Source organism: Ambystoma mexicanum, chromosome 3q (assembly GCF_040938575.1).
Source record: "Ambystoma mexicanum isolate Mex_15411 chromosome 3q, UKY_AmexF1_1, whole genome shotgun sequence".
In the NCBI taxonomy this organism is placed as follows: Eukaryota; Metazoa; Chordata; class Amphibia; order Caudata; family Ambystomatidae; genus Ambystoma; species Ambystoma mexicanum.
The window spans coordinates 183,328,166-183,342,321 of NC_090926.1; the positions used below are offsets into that span (position 1 = coordinate 183,328,166).

A 14,156-nucleotide genomic window follows, 5' to 3' on the forward strand; every position below is an offset into this window, starting at 1 on the left:
CGCCCCCCCGACCGGGGAGACATGGGAGGGGACCTGGACTTGGTGGTCATTTCTGACCCGAAGTTGACGCTCCTCTGGAATTGGAGCCTCTGCCTCTATGCTTTCCGCGCTTCTGATCCCTCTGGGGGTAGTAAGTGGGGCTTGCAGCAGGTTGACTTGAGTTGAAGTTGCCCTTGCCGAAATTGTTTTGAGCGGCGCAGCCTTGTCCTCGAAAGGACTGCCGAGAATTAATGCCCCTCTATGAAAAGGGTTTCTGGGAAATTTGGTGCAGCGATTTAATAGCCTTGTGCTGCTTCTTGGCTGTCTCCAACGCATCGTCTACCGCTTTCCCGAAGAGGTTGGCCTCTTCGATGGGTTTGTTGATAATGGATGCCTGGGTCTCGGGCCTGAAACCCGACGTGCGCAGCCACACGTGCCTCTTTAGGAGAGTACCCTGAGTGAGAGACCTGCCTGCTGTCTCTGCGGTGTCCAGGGTATTCTTTACCACATTCTGATTGACAAGTTTGCCCTCCGAGACAAAGGCGAGAAGCTTGGCTCTGGTTGCTTCCGGAACCGCTTGAAGGCCTTCCTGGAGTAGGTTCCATTGCGCGTCGACGTAGCTCGCTAGTAACGTGTTATTGGCAATCCGGATGGTATAGGCCACCGCTGATGTAACCCGTTTACCTATGGCATACAGCCTTTTGGACTCCTTGTCCGGGTGGGGGAGTGAGGGGGGGGGGGCGTTACGGGAACTCTCCCGTGGCAAGGGGAACCCCTGCTCTCTTGCGAGTGTTGGTCACCACCAGCGAGTCTGGGATTGCATGTCCTTTGATATAAAGCGGGTCTGTGGGGGAGGGTCGAAAAAGTTTTCCGACCCTTGGGTTCACAGCCCTAGTCTGAGAAGGTGTGAGTAAGGAAGGGGCCAGCCGTCTCTTTACCGAGCAAGAGAGGGATAGACTGGCTTGCCGGAGGCTTTTCATTAATAATGTCCTCCGCGAAATTCTGCTCGGGCAAGGCTTCAAGCGTGGCAATTTTAAAGAATTCTGCTGCTTTTTTTCAACATGGTGTTGAAAGCCATTTTATCATCCACCGGGGAAGCTTGACGAATCGGGGTGGATGGGGGAGAGTTGAGGCAAACGATAGAGTTGTGATCGTCCTGCTGGGTGTCCTCCCAGTTGTCCGTTCCTTGATCTTCCCCATAGTTGTCCAGAAAAGAAGAAACCTCTTCTTCTCTATAGATGTCTCTATAGGTGTCCATCTGAACATCATCTTGATAGTCAACTAGGTGTTGGACATCTAGGTGTTGTGTTTGAGTGTTAGGGTCTACCCAAGCTTTTTTCGGCAGAGGTTGATCAGAAGGCCTGAAAAACTGCTCCAGCCGATCCATACACCCCTCGAATTGCTCCGTGGTCCAATTGGATGATCCAAATGGACCTAACTGAGTAGGAACCCTGTTCTCCGTCATAGGGCGTTGAAGGGATCTTCTCAGGGTGCATGAGAGGGGTACCTGGCTTTCTTCGTAAGAGTCTACGGGATCGTCTTCCCAATCCGTGGAAAACCTTTCGGCAGATTGGCCAATAACTGTGGCGGAACTGGTATCAGGCCCACCGCCGTCGCAATCCTATTAATGCTTTTACGGATAGTCACCGAATCTTCGGGAGACAACGCCTCCGATGATGTGTTGGCAGTGAAAATGTCTTCTGCGCCTCCAGAAGGGCCAGTGGATGGCTTCTCGGGTAGAGGCCTACTCTTAGTTTTCGGGCCTGTACGGGCCTTGGAAACCTTCGAAGTTTCTTGTACCGAAACTCCGGCGCGTATAGTTTGGGGAGTAGCGCCATTGTTATGTTTGTTATGCCCAGTCATGCGCTGCTGCGGATGCAGACCCGTTGGCGCTTTGGCCTTCGACAAAGTCGTCGAGGAGGGCGCTTGGGTTGTGTGCTTTGTGTGGTGCGATTGTACGCCCCTGTCGCCGGGTGTGGTCCCTGTAGCAAGAACGGAGTCGATCCTGGAAGGGTCAGGGACGGGGTTTGGCTGCCCTAGAATAGTCTGCCTCAAGGTCTACATCATCTGCGTTGGAGGTTTTGTCACCCGATGTACTCCTGTCACTTTCAGCTGGTGTCGCGGCAGGCGAGGGAGGCTCCACGTGTGACGTACGGTACGCGGCCCACCGCTTCAACCAGCGCTCCTTAAGGGTTTAAGGAGTTTACACGACAAACGCCGCTTTTCGTCGTGCTCTAGGGGGAGACCAGCGTTACACGACGTGTGCTCGTCTTTCCACGAATATCTGACCCTACACACAGGGCAGAATATAAATGGAGTCCTTTCCATAGTAGAAGGGAAGGGTGAACAGACCAAAAAGGAAAGTAGTGGAAAAGAGGAAAGACATAACAGTATGGCAAACCCCGAGCCCACTCTCCCTACTGTGTAGGCCGGCCAGAAGGCCCGACCACGTGGAAGTCCGAATGCCGGATCTTAGGCGTGGAACCCACACCGTAGACGATTCCCTCTTAGTATTCGGCGAAGATGTTCTTGATGGGAAAAATGACTTAACGGGGAATAAACCGACAATTCGGTAAGATAAACAATGTCTCATGAAGAGCTCTGCTATAGGGCGACCAGTTATCTGGGCGAAAAAAACCAATTAGAGGGACCTCAGAGCGTGAGGGATTTTGGGTACTACACAAGTCACGATAGGGATAGTGTTTCAGACACGCCTATGCAGACGTCCCCTTTCAGTTCCCGAAAGACAAGATGCAATACTCCGCAGTTACCACTGGATGTCGGACCATATTCACAGCATGTGATTCTAAGCAGATTAACAAGCATCAGAAAGCTCCTTACCGTCAAACGGCAGGTCCAACACCTTGTCCTGCACCTCCTATCAGAACTTGGTGGCATTTAACCACGCCAGTTCAGAGGCATCAACTCCCAGCATAAGGCCCGAGCCGAAGTGTCGACGTGATGAGCCGCGGCCTCAAGCAGATCCTGGGCCAAGACCCCGACATCGGATAAACCCGCCTTAAAAAGTCTTTCAGCTTCTTGACCAGAATGAACTCTTCGAACTCCGACAGACCTTTCCACATCTTCATATTCGCCCCGGCTAACACCAGTTCTGCATAAGCCTGCTGGAGCTGCAAGGCCGAGTTAGTGAAAATCTTCCTCCCAAGGGAGTCGAGGAGCTTGTCCTCCTTCCCCAGAACCCGAGTAGCCGTCGAAGAAGAGGATGCGGAGCGAGTGCCTCGGGCACTGGAACAGCCAATAGGCACATCATGTCCAGTACCCGGTCATGAAAAGCTCTAATAGAGCAGGACCGGTCTTCGCTGTCCTGATCGCCCTGCGCATCATCCGACACGTCAGGATACTGCTGAACCGTGTCAGGCACTGCCTTGTCCACTGGGGACAATGTAGGCAAGGGCGGAAGGGTCAGGGGAGGCACCGTAGGCAAGGGCGGCGCCGGCGGAGCCACTGGGGAGCGGGTGGAACCGGAGGCGGGCATATCTCCCTAAAAAGACCCTTGAAATACTCTCATGGGGTCGATACGCATGAGCGTCTGAAATGTGCTGAAAAAGGCATCCTCTGGAGACTGTTTGGAGCTGCCGGAGGAGGCCTCTCATGGAGGATAATTCCAGGGATGCAGAAGGGAGGTTTGCCACACAGGCCCATCCCCCGAAGTGTCCACAAAAATCAAGGGTGCCGAACCCACAGGCAACGAGACATTGTGAGGAAGGGGCATCCGAGCGTTCCAGTCGTAAACTGGCCGAAACGATGTGAAAATTCAAAGTCCCAAAGTTTAGCAAAAGAGCTGGGGGTCTCTGAGGTAGAGATGAATTGGCACATTTTGAGAATTCTCTAACAAGGACTTTTCATTTTTATCCTGCAGAGACCTTTTTCTCACTCATGTACTTTTTTAAAATCTGGTTTGGACTGTTTCTTTGGTTTTGGAGTCTGACAAACTCCATAGGCATCTAGCTTTCGTATTGAGACACACAGCACTTTCAGTGCAGTGTCATAAGAAATCCTCTGGATTTCTCATAAGGTTTAAACACCTTCTCTTGGGTGAACTGCTGTTCCCAAGAGTAGTAAAGTGAGATTGACTTTACTTACCAGCTTTTCCTATGTAGGTCCAGTACACCCCATCTTATGTGGAAGTACTGGGGGGTTACTTAGTCGCCCCTTTGCATACTTACTCATGTAACATTTCTAATGTTACCCTCACTACATTTAATAGGTGGCAGTCGTTTAATTTTCCTACCATTGTGCGTTTTTACTGCAGGCTGAATCTTCAGCTGCAGTAATGGCCCCCATTTTGTTAAAATGGCCCAGGTCTTTTTTCACCATTTCTTGCTTGTGAGGTCTTTTTTGGGTTTTACTCTGCACGATAAACCAGGTTTAACCCCTTTGTTAGTGACTGTCTTCAATGCTGAACCCCCTAGCCCCCCCAACCCCTCGGCTCCAGTGAGGCTGGCAGGGCAGGAAGCAAGGGAGGTGCTTGAAACTCCCTATCCTTAGTCTCCTTGGTTACTTGAACGCACCCAGTGGTGACTGGCTGTGCAAGTTACAGCTAGGCTGTGAATGAAAGGGAGAAACCTGCTTAAAAACGGCAAGGGTTTTGGGACCAGAGGAAGAGTCGACCAATGGGAAGAACACCCAACAAAGAAAGTGAACAAAGCTTGCTGCATCCTCCTGGACCTTTGAATTGCCCCGTGAAAGCCAGCTCCTGTGCTGAAACTCCTTTTTCTGACCGACAAGAAGCTCTGGAAGGGATGAATTCTTCCGTTGGGTTAGATCTTCCTCGACTAGCTGTGCTTCTTTGCTGTTGCAGGAACCAAGTGCCAGGGATCGAGAAATCCAGTTAAGTGCAATGTCTGCAATCCTGCCAGAAGCTCCAGAGTCTAAGGACCCTACAGAAGCAGGGCAACCACAGCTCGAGTCCCCTCACCAGAGTGCAGGACTCAAGGAATGAAGTAAGCTCAATCGCTACCAAAATCTGCGGTGGTGCCTTTTACCGCGCGTTGACAATGCAAAGCGCTGCTGATCTGAATAGAGCTTATGGCTGCCACCGACCTCCAATTTCCTACAGCAAGAGTCCTCCAGACGTCCTATCTCTTGTCCACATGACTGAGGCTCAGGAAATCAGGATCTGCATCGCTGCAACAGGACAGAAGCCAACTGGACCACTCTTCAAACCAGGGGTACTGTTCAGACTAGGGGTACTTACCTCAGTGTCTTTAGCTTTGCTCTTCTCAGTTGAGACTTGCAGTATTTACATTTGTTAAGAGTTGATTTCAGTTCTGCAGTGAATTTCTACAAAAATTTACTTTGTGCAAGACTGTTAGGCAAGACTGTATGCAGTACCCTTTGGGTGCCCTACAACAACCCCGACCTCCTGGCAATAGGAACTCAACCTTTGGTATAAGTCTGTACTATGCAGGTTGGTAGTGTGGTCAAGTAGCCAGGCTTATCTCAAGAGGGAGCAATGTGAGCAGTAGGGTGGTCACAGATTCAATGTGACAAGTATCCAAATAAACACTTCCACTCAAGGTTTCGTGATTAAACAATTATTAATGTAACAGTCAGTCATATAGGCCTTCAGAATGTACAATTATAACAATTATAATACACTTAAAAACACAAATGCGCACAGACACTTCCTACACCCTCGGGCGACTTAAATAGCTAGGACACTGGACATTGATCACTGATACATTTAGAGCAATACCGAGTTTGGTGCAAAGGTTAGATCTAGGAATAAAACAAAGGTTAACAAATAATTCATAAATGGGTAAGTACTTTTGGAACCTTCCAATGTCAAGTAAATGGAACCCTTTCCTGAGGGAAAGGTAAAAGCACGGAGTCAAAATGTAAGAAGAGTCTTTCAGGGAGCCAGGACAGCCAATGTTAACTGAACAATGTCTATGGGAGCTTAAGATCTTCTTTGCAGGGGAGTAAAAGTCTTGCACAATGTTTTTAGAAAAGTTTGTAGAAATAAGAGTCACTTGAGGGCCACAAGCTAGCTGGGGGGTGTGTGTGGGGAAAAGCTGTAAGCTACTCTGCAAGGGCAACCAAGACAAGTCTCCGAGAGCAAGTAAGGCTACACAAGAGGTAAGTTCTTAGACTTTACAGTACCTTTGGTTAGAGGACATGGTTCTAGCTGGCTTCTCTTACTGTACAGCTCTTAAGATCCTTTCGTTCCTGGGCCTCAGTCGTGGGGACAAGAGGGAGGACATCTGGCAACTCCTGCTCTGCAATGCGAAGGCAGCGGGAGCAATGGGAAAACTTCAATTCAGCGCGACTTTGCGGTTTCTGCTCCCCGCGTCTGACAACAAATAGCAACACTACGGTTCTCGGATACCACTTCGAACTTTCCTCGCATCTGGGGTCCAGCACTCTGTTGAGGTGGCTCAGGCTTGGTTAGTCCTGCTTTAGGGAAGTCTGGAGGATCTTCTTGGTGCTCAGGTCCACCTTAAAAGTGATCCACTCGATTTGGTGTTCCTCTCCCTGACACTTGGTTCCAGCAGCAACAGTGGAAGTACAGCCATCTCCTAGACGATGCCCAAATGAGTTCACTTTGGAGTTGATTGGTGCCACCAACTCAAGGGGAGAAGTCGTCCTTGCAGGGCTTCTCTAGTCGAAACAAATTCAGAGCTTCAGCACAGCAGCAGGTCTTCACTGGGCAAACCAACAGTCCAGGAGTTGCAGCAGGTGTTTCTTCCAAGTTCTTCTTCGGATTCCTTCGTCCAGTGGTCGACTATCCCCTCCAAGCCAAAAGCCTCGCCTTTATGCAGGTTTCTCCCATTCATTCCATCCTAGCAGTTAATCACACAACAGGTTGGCTGCCCTTGCCGGCCAGCCAGCCATCCAATCACCTTTGGATGCATTCCTGTAACCAAGGGGATTAAGCACAGGTAGTTTCGGGCACCTCCTTCACTTCCTGCCCCTGCCAGACATACTGGAGATAGAGGTGGGCTTCACTCGTGAATCCCGCCAAAGGAAAAACGAACAAAAAGGACCAAACCTAGCTTGGCACGCAGATTAAATCTGAAAGACCTTTTGGACAAGAAATGGCAAAGAAAAAGAAGACCGGGGCCAGTTTGACAAAATGGGCACCCATGGGTGCCTTACTGCAGCTGCGAACGCAGCCCACGGTAAAAACACAATGGTAGTAAAATGTAAACCACTGCCACCAGCAATTAATTGTAGAAAGGGTAACAAAAATGTTACATGAGAAACTAGACAAAGGGGATAGCAAGTAGCCCCTCCAGCACTCTTGTAAATTAGTGTCTGCTGGGTCTACAAAGAGAAATGCAAGTGAAGTACATTTCACTTTACTACTCTTGGAAACAGTTTATCCAAGAGAAGGTATTTAAACCTTTGCGACATCTAAGTGACTTCCCTGTGCCACTGCACTGAAGGTGCAGTGCGTCACAATGCAAAGATGATGCCCATGGAGTTTGTCAGACTCCAAAGTCAAAAGAAACACAAGTCCAAATTACAGAAAAATACATGAGAGAATGGGAAACAGTCCTCGCCCCCTTCAGGTTAGGGATTAAAAAGTCCTAAAATCCAGCAAAAGAGCTCAGGGTCTCTAAGGTAGTGCAGAATTAGCACATTTCTGAGAATTCACCTTAACACTTCTACTAGAAGTTAGGGCTCTGTATACCAAGGGGATCGTTTTATAGAGTCCTACCTTAATTCGACTTCAGAAAAACTGCCCTAACAGACCACTAACCAAATTCTTCACTTGTCCCTGCCTTAACTCCAAAATATGCAATGTAGACATATTGGACGAACATAACTATCATGGTAAATCTCAAAATCAACCTATATTTCAGGCCAATACATACCTCAGAGGAATAACCTCCACTGTGCTCTGTGAGCCTGGACTTAAAACAGGCAGATGAATTGGGCCTGGTGCTTGTTCTTCTAGAGCAGTGACAGGGCTACTTCCGCACATTTCTTTGCTCTCCTGAATGAAAAATGAAAGGAGACAATATTTTAGTATTTCAAACAGTGTAAATAAACATTTTTAATGTTCATAAAAACTCCATAGCACTTACATTCAAGTATTGGGGTGAACCACCATCTTCCAAATGCTGACTTTATCATTCAAGTATTTGCAATAAGCCCTGTCCTCAAAGTGTTAAAGCAATTTTACTTTGTCAGTGAGTTGGTAAGCAATTAGGTTAAAGCCGGCATAAGAATACCATAAACAACAACTATGGGGGTAGATGGCGCAAATGCACTGAAGACAAGCTATGGCTATATGAGAAGAAAAACATTACTAGTTCAGCATTATCGCAGTGCATTGAAATAAGGTATTTGTATAGTACTCATTCACGCAGTGTTAACAGAATTCAACATTTACAGCAGTCTATCCACTTAATACGGTTGCATTCAGCAACAATTAATGATCTGTGTTCAGCTATAATTCCTATTTTGGGGATTCTACGGCCACTTTTTGGGGATAAACATTTTGCTAAACTTTGGGGCTTTGAACTTTTTTATTCTGTTTGTTTTCTTTGTGTTTTCTCGTTGGTTATGGAGTTTTAGACAACTCCATAGGCATCATCTTTTCATGTGTGTTAGACAGCACCCTCAGTGCAGTGATACAGGGGAAGCCTTTTAGGCTGTCCCAAGGTTTAAATACCTTCTCAGGGATAAGACATGCATTACTCACCGTAATGGCATTTCTGATGATTGTATCTGCTTAGATTCACATGCCGTGCATATGGTCCAGCATCCAGTGGTAACCGCAGAGTATTTCATCATGTCTTTCAGGGACTGAAAGGGGACGTTGGCATAGGCGTGTCTGTAACACTATCCCTATTGTGATGTGTGTAGTACCCAAAATCCCTCACGCGCCGAGGTCCCTCTGATTGTATTTTTTCTGCCATGAGGGAGCCCAAGGCTATAGTGAGTACATAAAGAGAAAGTAAGACGTCCAAGTTCCTTCCAGCCCAAGCGGGGCGGTCGGGAGGGCGCATGTCAATCTAAGCAGATACAATCATCAGAAATGCTATTACAGTGAGTAATGCATGTCTTCTGATGCTTGTTAATCTGCTTAGAATCACATGCTGTGCATAGACTAGCAAGCAGTACCCGAGTTGGAGGTGGGTTGTGAGAAGGAACAGTAGAGAAAAGAAATCTTAGTACTGCTTGTCCCACCTGAGAATCAGACCTAGAATGAGTGTCTAGGAAATAGTGTTTTGTAAAGGTTTGTACAGAACTCCAGGTTGCTGCTTTGCAAATGGACTCAAGAGGAGCATTTGCAATGAATGCTATGGATGCCCCAGTGCCTCGAGTAGAGTGTGCTCTAGGCTTAAAGGGCAGTTCTCTCTTAGCAAGAGAGAAGAACAAGTTTCTTACCTTGTAACGTTCTTTCGATGGGATGTTCCTCTGACGTATTCCTCATCTTAGATATCTCTTTCCAGCTTTGCTGGCCTCGGAAATTTTTTCTCTAGAGGGCGCTGCGCGTCGACGTCCGCCGAGTCGATGTCCCTCGACAGCCGCTGTATCGACGTCATCCTGCCTATAAAGGCCGCGCGCAGCGCCCGTTGCTCAGTTCCGTTTTGTAGCCCACAATAATTCTTTCTGGACCAGACTAATCACCCTTGTAGGGGAGGACTGGCCGCGAGGCCCTCCTCACCTACAGCTTCCTCCCCAGGTGAGGACCATGACTCGGTGGACGCCCCCTCATGCCACCCGGGCCCAGGTGGAGGAGGATTCGCCCGCCGACGACATTGCCCACACGCACCTCGTCTTTGCATTTACCAAAAATCGAGTCAGGCCTAGATGCCATCTTGTCTAGCAAACACGGCGTGAGTTTAGCACACTGTAACGAGGCCCCCACCTTTGGAGGGCCTTTCATGCATCTCTGTCGCCTCAGCAGCACTGGCAGATCCGCTGCGAGCGCGTTCCCATGAGAAAGTCGGAGATGAGCTAAACCCGAGATGTCAACACGGCAACATTATATTAGTAACAATGTGATATTGCACCCCGTATGACCCGGACCGCAAGGCCGGGGTAGCGAGGAAAAAAGCTGAAGCATCACAATCTGAAGAAGGTAGAAAACAATTCAAGTATTGGTACTAATGAACTACCTCTGTTTTAAAATGTGAATAAGCCATAAAAATGTAACGTTATATGATATCCCTCCAGGTCTGGACTAATGCTGCTATAACCACGGAGAAAGATGTTGACCAAACGTATAACCTCTATCTGTAAAAGTGTTTTTTCCATAGTATGTAGAAACTGGAACTCGTATATGTTTACTGAACCACCCAAAGTGGCAAGCATCAATCTCTGTAGGCCATAACCTAGATATCCCTCGTATAACGTCTAAATGTACATACAATACGCACACAATGTAATGAATGTAATGTTAGGCAATGAAAAGGTACTGGAATCGACTGTCTTAAAGAAATGTGTAATGAAATTGAAATATATATGTGTGTCTAAATAACGTCAAAATAAGGCAGAACAGTATAAAACTTCTGCATTTACTGATCAGCAACGCACGAGGAAAATACCTTTGTGGATATGCAAGGCCATTCCCTCTCCCACCCTACCAAGCCTGCAAGATAAAAAAGCTAAGACTTGTGCCGCGCTCCCTCACCTCCCCCAACCAAGCTGGCGTTACTTCAGAGGCCCCGGCGCCGCAACCAAGGCCATAGCCTGCCACCTGTGTTATTTACAGCACGGTAATAAACCCACAGATGAACCCACTGATCTACCAGCACCCTTTCATAAATCCCACGAACCCCCCAAGAATCCTGACCCCGTGTAAGGACGACCCCCATCATTGAGACAAGACACAGAGACCCATCTATATAATAACTTCTAACGCAGCAGACAGACATGTATCATTCGGCCCAAGCCCCAGAGCCCCGTCCTACGACCTAAAGTACCGGTCAATAGGACACAGGTAAATCTCACCCCAACCGATAACCACCAGACCTCTCACGAGGTGCATTCCTCATGTGTTGCGTTTATTTTATAAGATAAGCTACGGAACAATTTATTAGTGAACGTAAATGTCATTTTCTGAATAACTGCAGTGTGCATGGCCTAGGGCAACTAAGACAGGAAAGGTATTCATCATTGTCACAGGCTGCCCCAGCGCACCAACACCGCACGGATGACCTCAAGCCGGCCTGCCAGGCCCAACCCAACCCACGAGGCTGACCAGTGACGTCGTCTTGCCAAGACCAACCATGCTGCAGCAACACCTATAGTTAGTCGACGATACCCAATCCCAATTAACTTGTGCCCCCTATAGTGTTTAGGTGTTGATGACGTTTTCTGTATTAGAAATACGCCTGTCTTTGCTATTGTCAGACAGAGCGCTCTCGTAGGTTGCAGAGTTCTTTGCATGCCTTATCCTTGGATAAACTCCCACTTACGCTCACCCGCACTCTGTCTTGGTCTTATTCCCACTACGGGAGAGTCCCTTATTGTCTCTCATTGCGGGGAGGATCGTGCTGAATTGGGGGCGCTTCCCTTCACCCTGAAGGAGCGTAAGCTGCAACAACAAGGGAAGTAGTACTGCGGGGATGGATGGGAGGGTCGATAAGGAATACGTCGGAGGAACATCCCATAGAAAGAACGTTACAAGGTAAGAAGTAACTTGTTCTTCGAAGGGATTGTGTCCTCGGACGTATTCCTTATCTTAGATAGGCTCCCATAGCAGTATTCTGTTATTGGAGGTGGGAGTACTGACTTCATGCTTCCTTTTATTGATGAATAGAGTGCAATACTGCCCTTCCAAACCTAGTTTCCTGACTGGAGGAGGAATCCAAGTTGTAAAACCGTGTGAAGGTATGGACGGACGACCATGTGGCAGCCGCAGATATGTCTCGAACCGGCACTCCTCTTGAGGGCCGATGAAGCTGCGATACCTCTGGTCGAATGAGCCCTAAGATTTTGAGGGGGCTCTTTTCCTGCCAGTTTATAACATTCCAAAATGGGTAAAATAATCCATCTGGAAATGGTCTGCTTAGTTATCGGTAGCCCCAGCTTGTGAGCTGCGTAGCCTACAAACAGCTGGTCTGCTTCTCTTATCCTAGCCAGTCTACTAATGCCTTTCTTGGGTCCAGCCTGTGTAACCTCTCTCTCTTTCCCCGGATGGGGAGGAGGATAGAAAGATGGAAGGGTAATCTTCTGTGTGATATGAAATTCAGAAACCACCTTTGGGAGGAAATTAGGCTTCACTTGCAGAACAACTTTGTCTTTGTGAAAGATTGTATGAGGGGGGTTTACAAGAAAGATTGTAACTCGCTCACCCTTCTAGCAGATGTAAGTGCTACTAATAAAACAGTCTTAAGGGTAAGCAACCTTAACGAACAAGAGTGGAGTGGTTCGAAAGGTGTGCCCATCAGGAAAGTTAGGACTAAATTTAAATCCCATAGGGGAACCTGGAATGGTCTTGGGGGATAAACGTTAGTTAACCCCTTTAGAAACCGTATTACCAAGGGTAACTTGAAATAGGATGGTTCTTCCGCAGTGCGCTTAAAGATGGACAGCGCTGCGAGATAGCCCTTGATAGTGCCAACTTGAAGGCCTGAATTTACCAAGTAGAGTAGAAAGGATAACACCGTTGGTGTACCACATGAAAAGGGGTCGATATTCTCTTCTCTACACCAGCTGCAAAATCTGTTCCAACGGCAGCGGTATAAAGATTTTGTTGCTGGCCTTCTTGCCGAAAGCAACACCTCCATAACGTCATCAGGGAGGTCCCAATCCTTGTACCTCAGTCTTTCAGAAGCCAAGCGTGAAGGTTGAGGGTTTTGAAGTCTGGATGGAGAACCTGACCTCCCTTCTGTGAGAGCAGATTCTCTGAGTGGAAGTCAAATTGGAGGGCAGATGGACAAGTCTAGAAGGTCCGGGTACATTCTCCTGGCCCAATCCGGGGCAATTAGGATCATGGTTTTCCGGAATCTTCTCAACCTCCTGATCATTTGAGGAATGACAGGGACTGGTGGAAAAGCATACAGGAGTGGAAACTCCAAGTCCACTATGAACGCGTCTCCCGAGCTCCTCTCGGGGGAAATTCCCTTGAACAGAACAGATCGCACTTCCTGTTGACACTGGTGGCGAACAGATCCACCTGAGGGGTTCCCCAAAGGGCGAAGATCTCTTGAAGGACTTCCTGAGCTAGTTCCCACTCGTGGGAGACTGTGCTCTGCCTGCTCAGAGCGTCCGCTGTCAAGTTCTTCTCTCCGGCTAGGTGAACTGCCGATAGAGATTCCTTCTTGGATTGCCCAAAACCAGAGCTGCATCGCCTCTCTGCACAGTGGTAGTGATCGTATGCCTCTTTTGTTGAGGTAATGCATGGCCACTGTGTTGTCTGTCATTATCAGGACATTCTTTCCTTGTACAGATGGCAGAAAAGCCTTCAACGCAAGTCTGATGGCCCTCAGCTCTAACAGGTTGATATGTAGTCTGGACTCCGATGGAGACCAATGACCGCTGATCGTCAAGTCGTTGGCGTGGGCTCCCCACCCCATGAGTGAGGCATCCGTGACTACTGTTATCTCCGGCCAAGGTTGCCAAAACTGCTCCTTTCAGAATGTTCTCCTGACAGGCCCACCACTGAAGGTCTCGAGCCGCCCTTTCGGGAACCTGAAGAAGATCTGTCATTCTCCCTGAGAATTGTGACCACTGAGTTCTCAGTGCCCACTGGAGAGATCTTATTCTCAGGCGAGCCTCTGGCACAAGGAAAATGCAGGATGCCATGAGGCCTAGTAACCTCAAAAAGTCAAAGGCTGGGAGACGTTTGGCATTTTGAAACTTGGTGACCATCTGTAGAATATCTTGAGCCCTCACCTCTGGTGGCGAGGCTTTTCCCAGGGAAGTGTCCAGGATTGCTCTGATGAACTGGAGTCTCTGCGATGTTATCATTTGTGACTTCTTTAAATTGAGGGAGACGCCCACTCTGTGAAGGGAGTGGCAAACATTATCTAGCTGGATCTGAGCTTGTTCTTAAGATACAGCTCTGATCAACTAATCATCCAGGTAGGGGTAGACGTGAATCCCTTCCCTCCTTAGACTTGCAGCCACTACCGACATTAACTTGGTGAAGACCCTCGGGGCGGAGGTCAGCCCAAATGGCAGAACTCGAAATTGATAATGAGAGTTGCCAATTGCGAACCTCAGGTATTTCCTGTGTTTGAGATGGA

The 14,156-nt window shown here is 48.2% G+C and overlaps 1 protein-coding gene across 1 annotated transcript in view; it reads right to left on the reverse strand.

Moving 5' to 3' along the window:
- The window catches only part of LARP4 (La ribonucleoprotein 4), a 615,863-nt gene that overhangs the window by 50,461 nt on the left and 551,246 nt on the right, over window positions 1–14,156 (reverse strand). The window contains exon 14 of the mRNA XM_069653450.1: window positions 7,824–7,945. Coding sequence (XP_069509551.1) covers window positions 7,824–7,945 — 122 coding nt within the window. The remainder of the gene's footprint in view (window positions 1–7,823; window positions 7,946–14,156) is intronic.